This window comes from Hemitrygon akajei, chromosome 29 (genome assembly GCF_048418815.1).
Source record: "Hemitrygon akajei chromosome 29, sHemAka1.3, whole genome shotgun sequence".
In the NCBI taxonomy this organism is placed as follows: Eukaryota; Metazoa; Chordata; class Chondrichthyes; order Myliobatiformes; family Dasyatidae; genus Hemitrygon; species Hemitrygon akajei.
Genome location: NC_133152.1, coordinates 15156675 through 15168890, shown reverse-complemented (window position 1 = coordinate 15168890; position 12216 = coordinate 15156675). Strand labels below are relative to the sequence as shown.

Below are 12216 nucleotides of genomic sequence, written 5' to 3'. Positions count from 1 at the left end.
AATCAACATTCAGATCCGAAGGCTGGTTGCTGTAATAATTAATATTTGCTATATTCCATAATTCCAGAATATTCCTCAACAGCAGACCCAAGGAAATGATAGATAGATAGATAGATAGATAGATAGATAGATACTTTATTCATCCCCATGGGGAAATTCAACATTTTTTCCAATGTCCCATACACTTGTTGTAGCAAAAACTCATTACATACAATACTTAACTCAGTAATAATATGATATGCATCTAAATCACTAACTCAAAAAGCATTAATAATAGCTTTAAAAAAAAAGTTCTTAAGTCCTGGCAGTTGAATTGTAAAGCCTAATGGCATTGGGGAGTATTGACCTCTTCATCCTGTCTGAGGAGCATTGCATCGACAGTAACCTGTCGCTGAAACTGCTTCTCTGTCTCTGGATGGTGCTATGTAGAGGATGTTCAGGGTTTTCCATAATTGACCGTAGCCTACTCAGCGCCCTTCGCTCAGCTACCGATGATAAACTCTCCAGTACTTTGCCCACGACAGAGCCCGCCTTCCTTATCAGCTTATTAAGACGTGAGGCGTCCTTCTTCTTAATGCTTCCTCCCCAACACGCCACCACAAAGAAGAGGGCGCTCTCAACAACTGACCTGTAGAACATCATCAGCATCTCACTGCAGACATTGAATGACGCCAACCTTCTAAGGAAGTACAGTCGACTCTGTGCCTTCCTGCACAAGGCATCTGTGTTGGCAGTCCAGTCTAGCTTCTCGTCCAACTGTACTCCCAGATACTTGTAGGTCTTAACCTGCTCCACACATTCTCATTGCACATTGCACATACACCAGCAAGTGCCAACCTTATTTCCTTGCCCATCCCTCAAGCCTACATGAAGGAAACATCAAAAACTGGAGTGAGCACAATCCATGCAAATTATTATGAGTATCTCTCTGTAGCCCTGAATAAATGCAGTGGACTATTTTCCCAGAATTACAGGAATTATTTTGGTGACCCAGGAGCACATTTTCTACAGGCTCACTGTAAAAGGAACTATTGACTTCAATACCCTAACTGGTTCCCCCACCTTTTAATGGAGGGTCACGCAATAATTAGAATCAGAGTCAGGTTTATTATCACCGGCATGTGTCGTGAAATTTGTTAACTTAGCGGCAGCAGTTCAATGCAATGCATAATATAGAAGAAGTAAAAAATAATAAGAATAATAGTCAATTACAGTTTACCTATATTGAATAGATTAAAAATTGTCCAAAAAACAGAAATAATATATATTAAAAAAGTGAAGTAGTATTCACAGGTTCACTGTCCATTTCGGAATCAGATGGCAGAGGGGAAGAAGCTGTTCCTGAATCACTGAGTGTGTTTGTTCAGGCTTCTGTACCTCCTACCTGATGGTAACAGTGAGAAAAGGGCATGCCCTGGGTGCTGGGGGTCCTTAATAATGGATGCTGCCTTTCTGAGACACCGCTCCTTGAAAATGTCCTGGGTACTTTGAAGGCTACTACCCAAGATGGAGCCGACTAAATTTACAACCCTCCACTGTTTCTTTCGGTCCTGTGCAGTAGTGCCCCCCCCCCCCCATACCAGACAGTGATGCAGCCTGTCAGAATGCTCTACACAGTATATCTATAGAAGTTTTTCAGTGTATTTGTTAACATACCAAATCTCTTCAAACTCCTAATGAAATATAGTCGCTCTCTTACCTTCTTTATGACTACATCGATTATGTTGGGACCAAGTTAGGTCCTCAGAGATCTTGACAGCCAGGAACCTGAAACTGCTCACTCTCTCCACTTCTGATCCCTCTATGAGGATTGGTATGTGTTCCTTCATCTTACCCTTCCTGAAGTACACAATCAGCTCTTCCATCTTACCGATGTCGCGTGCCAGGTTGTTGCTGCAACACCACTCCACTAGTTGGCATATCTCACTCCTGTATTCCCTCTCGTCACTATCTGAAATTCTATCAACAGAAATCCTGATTGAATTTGAGAGACAGAAAATTTCAAAATAAGATTTGTTAAATTTAAGCATTCATTTGAGTGCTGTGAACCTGAGTGTGATCCTCGTCCATTTACAGTCACCTCGGTGTTTTGATTCCCATTCTTTTGTACTCAACAGATTACTTGAATCAGAGTTAGTGATAGGGTGTGTCCCTGCACCATTTACACAAAGCCTCAGTGCTCCCTCCAGGCCCCAGGGTGTTGTTAATCTCCCCTGATAGTAGTACAAAGGACTACCCCATCTAATAGATTGCCAAATGGTGAAGAAAATCTTCAAGAAGCCTTATCTTTGGCTTGTTGATAACATTCCTAGCATTGTAATTGCTGTGTGCCAGCATTGGCTTGTCATTGATCTGAAGCATTGACCTGTTTCTCTGATATCATGTGTTGGCTGAGTACGTTCACAATTCCAGATCTTACATACTCTCTGTCATGCCCTTGTCAAACAAATTTCAGGTTTTCCTTGAATAATATGAAATGGGGAAAATGGAAAATAATTATATTTTAGTGGTACCTTTAAAGGCTGTGGGATATGACCAAGTTATTCACAGCCAATAAAGTACATCTGAAGTAGAATTTCAAGGCTGAGTTTTCCTGCTCATAGTGACGTACAGCATAGAATTAAACTCTTCAGCCTACCAAATACGTTGCAACCAGGCGTGCAATAAAGTTTCAATAAAGAAAGAGACTTGCAATACTTCAAAGACTACTCATTCACCCGGTAATTTGACATAACCACAGGCTCTCCCTCTCCCTCTCCCCCTCCCCCTCCAAGAGGGGAGTCATAACAAACAACTTGCTGGTTTATGATGTTAAAAGTCTGTTGCATCACTTTTTCCAAGCTCTGTGCCCAAAGAACTCAGGTCTCTGGACATACAGCCAGCAACCAGCTCCCACCACACACTGATTCTCTGCAGAGGCACAGACCACAAGTCCACCCGCCTCCAGAGCCATGAGATCCCGGAATTCCGAAGGCAAACTAATCTAGGCCGTGTCCTTGGCATATCGAATAACGGCCAGTTGTGAGACCCCAAGAGCGGGTCCCATTCCCACAAAGAACTGAAGTCAGCCTGTAACTCCAGGTCAAAGTCTTCAAAAGAACCCTGAAAGGGAAAAATAGAGATATTAAAGATAGAAATAGAGCTGTTTCTGAAGATGCAAGCAATGGAGTCTCCATTAGGCGCCATTATCTCCTTCGCTCTGCCTAACCCTCTCATATTCTATTACCCACCCACACACTAGGCATAGCTTACAGTGGCCATATTAATCTACCAACCTCTTAAATTTCTCTTAAATATACTTACTTCGAATTACTTTTGCTGCAGTCTACAGCATGTTACGTTCCTCCAAACAATGGACTTTTAAAATCTCCTCAGTGATCTTCATATCTCATGATCAACAAAGGAGCTGGGACCAGTCAGGCACAGTGCCCTTCAGACTCATCGTGATAGCTGAAAGCATGGCTGAAGAGGGGGAATCCAAGCAGGGCTGAAACAAAGGGATGAGACCTCCTCTAACCAGTGTCTCATTGGCAAATGTGCAGTAGCAGGAGAATAAATTTGAGGATTTGAGGCAAGACTGCTTCATCAGAGGCAGATGAGAGCCTGCTCAGCTGTACACTTTACTGAAACATGCCTTTCTCCAGATACACCAGTTACGGCACTCAGACCAGAAGGAATCTCGGTTCACAGAATGGAGTGAACTGTGGACTCGGGGGAAGGCGTGTGTTTTATGGTTAACTCTCATTGGTGCTCTGACATGGCTGTTCTGGGCAACTCGTGTTCCCCAACTTGGAACACCTAATAGTCAAATCTACTTACCTTGGGAGCTCTGTGTAATCCTGACCGCAGCTTATGTACCACCAGCGGCCAGCTGCAATCAAACGCTCGCAACATTGCCCAATGTCATCTGTAAACAAGAAAGCAGCCCATCCCGACACATTTCAAATTATTGATGGAGATTTTGACCAGGCTTGTTTGAAGAAAACCCTGACCAATTACCACCAGCACATAACCTGTAGCGCTAGAGGTCCCAACATACTAGACCACTGCTCTACTAAGATGAAGAATGCATACCATTCCTTGCCCAGACCACATTTTGGCAAATCAGATCACTTGGCTGTCCTTCTACCTGCATGCAGGCAAAGGCTAAAAAGCAAACCTCCAGAGATTAGGACAGAGGTGGTCACAGGAGGCACAGGAGTGATTTTGCTTTGAGTCATGTTCAAGCACTCACGTAAAGATCTGAATGAATAAACTGTGGTTGTAACACTCTTTATTAAAACAGCTGTAGTTGAGTGTGTCCCCACAAAATCATTCAGAGCTTTCCCCAGTCAGAAATGCTACATGAACCATGAGATCCGAAATCAGCTAAAGGTCGGATTGGAGGCATTCAAGTCTGGAGACCAAGAAGGCTACAACGGGTGCAGGTATGGTCTCTGGAAGTGGAAATTCTTGTCCAGAATTGAAACAGTGAGGGATACTTCCTCAGCTGTGGCAGGGGTTGAATGCTATCACCTCTGATAAAGTCAAATCAAGCAACAGGGCCTTGCTCCCAGATGAGCTCAATGCCTTCTATGCTTGCTTTGACCATCAGAACGTGGAGGAGCCATCAGGAACTCCCGCATCTGCCAATGATCCTGTCTCTGAATCTCTGGGTCTCTGAAGCTGACATGTGGGCTGCCTTCAGGATGCTGAAGAAAGCATCCAAACTGGACAGGGTACCATACTACATACTAAAGACCTGTGCTGACCACTGGGTGCTGTGTTCACTGAGATCTTTAACCTCTCGCTTCAGCAGTGTGTGGTGCCCAGCTCCTTCAAGCAGGCTTCAATTACACTGGTGCTCAAGAAGAGCACGTTGGTGACTTGTCTCAGTGACTACTGCCCAGTTGCATCCACAGTGAAGAAGGATTTTGAGAGGTTAGTGATCAAACATATCAGCTCCTACCTGAGAGTCAACTAGGATCCACTCAAATTTGCCTACCAGAAAAACTGGTCCACAGCAGATGCTATCTCAATAGCTATTCACTCAATCCTGGAACATCTGGACAGCAAAGATGCCTACATCAGGATACTCTTTATTGACTACACTTCAATATTCAATACCATCATCCCCTCAAAACTAATCAAGAAGCTCCAAGACCTTGACCTCAATACTTGTTGAGCAATTGGATCCTGGATTTCCTCACTTTAGACCCCAGTCATTTCAGATCGGCAGTGACATCTCCTCCATGATCTCCATCAGCACAGCTGTGTGCTTAGCCCCCTGCTCTACTCACTTTATACCTATGACTGCGTAGCCAAACACAACTCCAATGCCATATTCAAGTTTACTAATGACAGTACTGTCTTGGGCCAAATCAAAGGTGGTGATGGATTTGCATATAGGAGGAGCTGAAATAGCTGGCTGAGTGGTGTCATAGAACAACCTCTCACTCAATGTCAGCAAGATCAAGACTTCAGGAGAGGGAAACCAGAGGTCCATGAGCCAGTCCTCATTTGAGGGTCAAAGGTTAGCAATTTTAAATTGCTGGGTGTTCCTATTTCAGAGGACTTGTCTTGGACCTAGCACGTAACTGCAATTGCGAAGAAAGCACGGCAGTGCCTCTATTTCCTGCTGAAGGGTCACGGCCCAAAACGTCAACTGTACTCTTTTCCATAGATGCTGCCTGGCCTGCCTCCAGCATTTTGTGTGTGTTGCCTCTATTTCCTTTGGAGACTCGGCATGACATCTGAAACTTCCACATACTTCTATAGTTGTATGGTGGAAGGTAAATTGACTGGTGGCATCATGGCCTGGCATGGAAACACTAATGCCCTTGAATGGAAAATCCTACAAAAAGTAGTGGATTTGGCCCAGTACATCACGAGTAAAGCCCTCCCAACCACTGAACATATCCACATGAAACACTGTCACAGGCAAGCCACATCCATTATCAGAGATCCCCACCACCCAGATCATGCTCTCTTCTCACTGCTACCATCAGGTAGAAGAGCTTCAGGACTCGCACCACCAAGTTCAAGAACAGTTACTGTCCCTCGACCATTAAGCTCTCTAATAAAAGGTGTTAACTGCACTCTACTTCACTTGCCCCATCATTGAAATGTTCCCACAACCAAGAAATGCACTTTCATGGTCTCTTTACCTCATTATCTCATGTTCTCATTATTCATTACAATTTATTTATATTTAGCATTTGCACAGTTTGTTGTATTCTACACTTGGGTTGATCTTTCATTGATCCTGATACACTGGTAGTTACTATTCTATAGATTTACTGAGTATGCCCACAAGAAAATGAATCTCAGGGTTGTATATGGTGACAAATACAGTATATACACTGATAATAAAATTTACTTTGAACTTTGTACATGTTTGGAATGTGGGAGAAACGAGTACTTGGAGGAAACCCGTGGTCGGAGCAAGAACATGAAAACTCCACACAGAAAGTACTGGAGGTCAGCATCGAACCTATAGTTTTAATGCGCTACCTTGATGTACCTTCTCCAGGAGTTGAACATTTTAATCTATTAATGACCATTTATACCAAGGATCATTTGAAAGGCTTTTCTTCTTGCATTTTAAAACACCTCCCTTTTATATTAGCCCATGGTAAATCTAGTCTTCAATGCTCAGATAGATATGGACTGTAACTGGGAGTGAAGTGGTGCACAATTTTCCTGAGGCACAGGATTCACCACTCAATATGGTCTAACAGGAGCCTTGTATAACCTTCATAGATATGTATGTCTGTATACTCTGAGTCATTGAATGACTCAGCATGAAAATATGGCCTTTGACCCACTTTGTCTGGCTGGTGTGCAAATGAAATCTTTGCATTTATCTTGTTACATGCAAAAGTAATAGACTAATACGTAATCTTTGCATTTATCTTGTTACATGCAAAAGTAATAGACTAATACGAATACCAAAAGATTGGTGATTAAGGAAAATTTTAACTACACTATGGCTTTTGTCCTCTTTCTAGATGGACTTGAAGAGATCAAGGGGGTTGAGGGGCTGTTGGGCCAACAGAACTCATCTGGAAAAACGTCTGCTGGTTCTGATCATCCTCGTTGTGCTGGCTCTGCTCTGCAGTGTCATTGGCCTGCTCATCAAATACAGAAGTAAGTGCTTCAGGAGGAGCTGTGTCATTGAAGTAAAAGTAGGTCACATTAACAAAAGCAATGCATTCAGCCCTGCAGTCACACTTTGCCTCTCCATTTGCCAGCTATGGTTCTGTAACCCTCCATACTCTGTAACCTTCAAGAAAATCTGAAAAGAAAACTGCAGATGCTTTATATCCAAAATAACAACACAAAATGCTGGAAAAACTCAGCAAGTCAGCCACCATCTGTAGGAAGTGAAGCAGTTAATGTGTTAGGTTGGGCATCTTTCAGAACTTGGAAAAAGAGAAAACAAGTGGATTCAGAAAAGTTGAGGGAAGGAGGGGGAATGAAGGGAATATCTCTGATAGGGCAAGACTAAATGTCTTAACGTGTCAGTCAAGTTGCAGGTTACTTTTGTTTTGACTATGCAATGCACTACTGATCATAAAGCTGTGACAGCTGCTGAGCAAGTTGGAGTACATAAACAGAAAAGCAATACTGAGCTAAAATGATTACGTGCAGAAATGTCCATTTCTGAAACCAACACTGGAGAATTACATATTGAGTCTATCTAATGAAACACTCTGGTTCCATCAGCTGCCTAAGTCTAGGGAAGACAATCTCTGGCCCCGCCAAACGTGTGATTGAGGTACGAACTCCGCCCCCTGTTTGTGTGGATGCTGCGTGATGTGTTACCCTGTTACAAATAAGTACCACAAAATAACAGACAGTACACCGCATACAATTAAACGATTTAGCTTTATAATTCTTAATTTGACTAAAGGGTAAATAAAGACAAAGTCAAAAAAGTAAAGTCTAATGTGCCCAAGTTGGAGCTCACAGTTTCCCCTTCACTGATCCTCCTTCCCCGGGTTTCGTCGGATCATGGCCCCACTCCGGGTCGAGTCCTATGACCTCTTCTCTCTGGTGTCTTCTCCCTTCATCTCCCACCAAACAAAAGAGACCCAGCTCACCCAGTGTCAGGCACACAACATGGAAACACACTCCCTTCAATGGACGGTTCACGTTCCAAAGCACCTGTTATCTCTAACCATAAACCAAACGCTACTTCCGCAGAAAGACCACTGCGTTAGCAGTGAAACCATTTCCAGGGTGTTACACTCTCACCCCACCAAAATTAGTCATTATAGTGTCATCATGCAGGGTGTAGAAACTCTGACTAACACCAAGTTAAACTGAAGTCAATGAGGACAGGATCACAGTAAGATTAACCATGTACTGTTCACTCTTCCACATTAATGTATGGTGAAAACTGTTGATAAAACAGTACAAAATATATACAGTATTTGTTTCATTCTTGGCATCACATTTACATCATAAAACTTGTAAAAGTAAAACTACAGCATACTATGTTACATTAAAGTCACATTAAAGTACAACATAGTCAGAATCTACCTATGCCATCAACAGCTTTAAATACACTTCAACACAAACTTTCCAGCAACGCTTTCAATAGCACAAGAAAATAAACTTTATCAACCATCATTTCTTTTAACAGAATCAGCATTACATTTTTACTTCAACATATCGACTGTCTTATGAACTTACGGCGTTACTTGTATGATGTTTCTTAGTGCGTAGAAATTGAACTTTTCTCACGTTGATCCTGCACACACAAGCCCCCGCCTTCCCGTTTCTCCAAACCAGTATTTAACCACAAAACGCGGCGAAACCGGGTGTGATGTCATCACATGCCGCGATACATCACAGATAATGAATTTACCTTCAACAACAGCAATGTAGTTATCAACCTTACCTTTAACCAGAAAATAATTACAAATGAATTACTAAAGCAAAAGTGTAATAAAGCTAAATAAATGCCTTAAGGGCAACACAGTCATGTCCTCATGACATTGAGATGATTTGCCACCCCTTCATACAAAGCACAAAGTCCAACCCAAGTGTAAATGGCAGTGACATAACTCACTAAGGTGATAGGCGCCATACTCTGTACCCCCGGGGCTACATAGGCCAGCCAATCCAGTGGTCTCCTGATTCTTTGAGACCTCCTTTCCTCGTCATCTTCATCTTCAGGTTCAGACACTCCTTGGGATACTTCCAGTCTACATAGCGAGGCCTCCCCCAGTCTATCACTCGTGCCCTGTGGCAACTCAGACCCCTCTGCCACTTGGTGAAACATTACAGAGAGGCCATTACATTAGCAGTGAAACCTTACAGCATGTTACAACAGTGAGTACATATCTAAATTAAATAGTTAAATTAAAGTAAATAATGCAAAACAGAAATTAAAAAATAAGTATTGAGGTCATGTTCATGGGTTCAAATGTCTTTTTAGAAATCAGATGGCAGAGGGGAATAAGTTGTTCCTGAATCACCGAGAGTGTGCCTTCAGGCTTCCGTACCCCCTTCCTGATAGTAACAATGAGAAGAGGGCATATCCTGGGTAGTGGGCGTCCTTGATGATGGAAGCCACTTTTCTGAGGCACTGCTCCTTGATGTCTTGGATAGTAGGGAGGCCAGTGCCCCTGGTGGAGCTAACTGATTTTACAACTCTCTGCGGCTTACTATGATCCTATGCAGTCGTCCCCTCCCCTCATACCAGACAGTGAGCCAGAATATTTGTATGAGTAGTTTGTTATTTATGTGTGATTCTTTTGAAGGTTTTATCCTTGCCTTCATAAATTATCATGTGCTATGTGTACTGCTGAGCTTAACATCCTGGTTCGGAGAAAAGTCCCGTTTCTATATACGTTATATGGTTATATATGTTATGATTATAGACTTGACTAAGTCCCTTTCCTGGTTCATGCTGACCAAACAACTGTCCACTCTTCTGCCCTACATTTAGGTGATCACATCTCTGAGTAGCACTAGGCTGCAGAGATGCAGGAAGATTGCACAGAGGTTCAACAGGTCAGAAGACATCTGCCAAGAGTGAAATAGAACTAATGTTTCAGGATGAGCACTGGAAGCACATTAAAGTGGCTTTAGAACTAGCAATAGAATATTAGAAACCACTTCTTCATGAAGCCCTATTAACCCCACAAATACATGGACAGTAATGTATTTATTTTGTGGATATCCCATGATCTGTGATTGACTTGTTTTTTTTAATTACCGTAGATGTCGGATTATAAGCCGCTACTTTTTTCCCACGCTTTGAACAGCTTTGAACACTGCGGCCTTTACTACGGTGCGGCTAATGCATGATTTTTTTTCATGCCGCCAAAAACATTTTGCCTCGTAACAGTAGACCAATAAAATTGATGAGTAGTTCTCAGAGGCCCAATGAAATTGTACGATAAATCAAGTGCACTTTCACAATTAAATTATTGTAAATCAGTCATTTGTACTCACCCTCATCAACATGGAAAACACTCGAAGAAAAGCATTGTGCTGCCTTTATGGCAGTTATTTAGTTTATAATATTTTCGCTTAGTAATTCATTTGTTAGTATTTTCTAGTTAAAGTTAGGAGTACTACATCCCGGGATACTATGACGTCACATCCGGTTTCGCCGCGTCTTGTGGGAAATACCGGTTTGCGATAAACGGGAAGGTGGGGGCATTAGGCGAGCGCGAAACGCTGCTTTTAAGTTAAAGGCGATCAATAACTTTTCCTGGTAGGCTGCAGTATATATTTTTTTACCAGTCGTTAGGAGATATTGGAATGTATACGCAACGTAATTTGTGTGTTACCGATACGTATGTATATTTAAAAGTAGCCGTGTTACAGGCACGGTTCGAAAAAAAGCATTTGCATTATGTATTTGTTTATGTTACCATATGGATTTAATTAAAAGTTAAAAAATCCTCACGTGTAATATCTTTCTGTGTAAATATCTCATATTACAACGTGGGACACCTGCGGCCTAAAATCCGGTGCGGCTTGTACAAGTACAAAATTGATTTTCTTTCTAAAATTAGAGCCAGCGGCTTTTAATCAGGTGCGCTCTGTAGTGCGAAATCTACGGTAGAATTAAATTGTTATGTCAGAGTGTGCAGCATCATCCAGTTCGTGGGTTTATTTCCTCTCATTTCTCTCAATCTGACTATGGGAAGTTTGAAGTTGAGAGGTGATTTGCTACTTCTGGGATGTTGGATTCATTCAGGTGATTTATTCATTGTTTTATTTAGAGATACGGCCCGGAACTGACCCTTCTGGCCAAATGAGCCACACCACCCAGCAGCCCACCTGTTTAACCCTAGCCTAACCACGGGACTAATTAACCTGCGGTGCTTCACCTTTGGAATGTGGGAGGAAACCAGAGAGCCCTGAGGAAACCCACTCACTTCTTAAAGACAGCGCTGGAATTGAACTCTGAACTCTGACGCCCCAAGCTGTAATAGCATCGCGCTAACTGCTGTACTACTGTGTCACCCCATAAACTCTTTCATCTTATCTAAGAGCAATAGAACAGAAGACATTGTACATATTTGGGTAAATTCAAACATGTAAATTACTTCAATGAGCAATTCCTCGTTCTACAGATTTTGAAAGTAGTTAGTATTGTTGCAAGTGAGATTATACATCACTCGATATTGTGGGTGGCTTTTTGACATTACCAGGAGTTTTATGATTATAGTTGAAGCTTCTGTGATTAAAACCTGAAGAGGCATGAAAGTATAAGCACAAACTGAAGGCTGTGGTATGAGCTTCTATCGAGTGGCTTCATTTCTAGAATTTGAATTTTGTAAGGGGTGAATGCCAAAGGTTTGGGACTACATAATGTGTTGCAGCTGTCAAGGGATGAGGACATTTTTGACAATAATGCCAAAAGTTTTGAATGAGGAGATCGGCACATGCTGCAGTGGATTTGAGCATATTGAACACACCCGCTATGTTCTTCACACAGGTTTTTGTGGGTCAATTGGGGGAGTTGGGGGAAATTTTAGCTTGTATATGAGGAGTGTTGTCTCCTTGGCATTCATGGTAACTAAGTCAATTACTTGGACTGAAAATCAGGGTTGTTGTCATCCACAGGAATGCCACCTCTACTCTATTAATCATATGAAAGAGTAGCTCCCATGTCCTTTCCTTCCCCCTTAATTTCCCATTGCATTCAACATCTTTTGCACATAATTATTTTCTTTGAACGAATGGTTTTATCTACCCTGATGATGA

At 42.2% G+C, this 12216-nt stretch overlaps 1 protein-coding gene across 8 annotated transcripts in view; it reads left to right on the top strand.

Annotated features, from left to right (window-relative positions):
• Positions 1 to 12216, top strand: part of LOC140718236 (endothelin-converting enzyme 1-like) — a 319941-nt gene that overhangs the window by 213799 nt on the left and 93926 nt on the right. For 7 of the 8 annotated variants that reach the window (XM_073031724.1, XM_073031725.1, XM_073031727.1 and 4 more), the window contains one exon: positions 6990 to 7128. In XM_073031724.1, the coding sequence (XP_072887825.1) occupies positions 6990 to 7128 (139 nt within the window). Of the gene's footprint in view, positions 1 to 6989; positions 7129 to 12216 lie in introns of those variants that run through there. The other variant, XM_073031730.1, reaches the window with a different exon arrangement.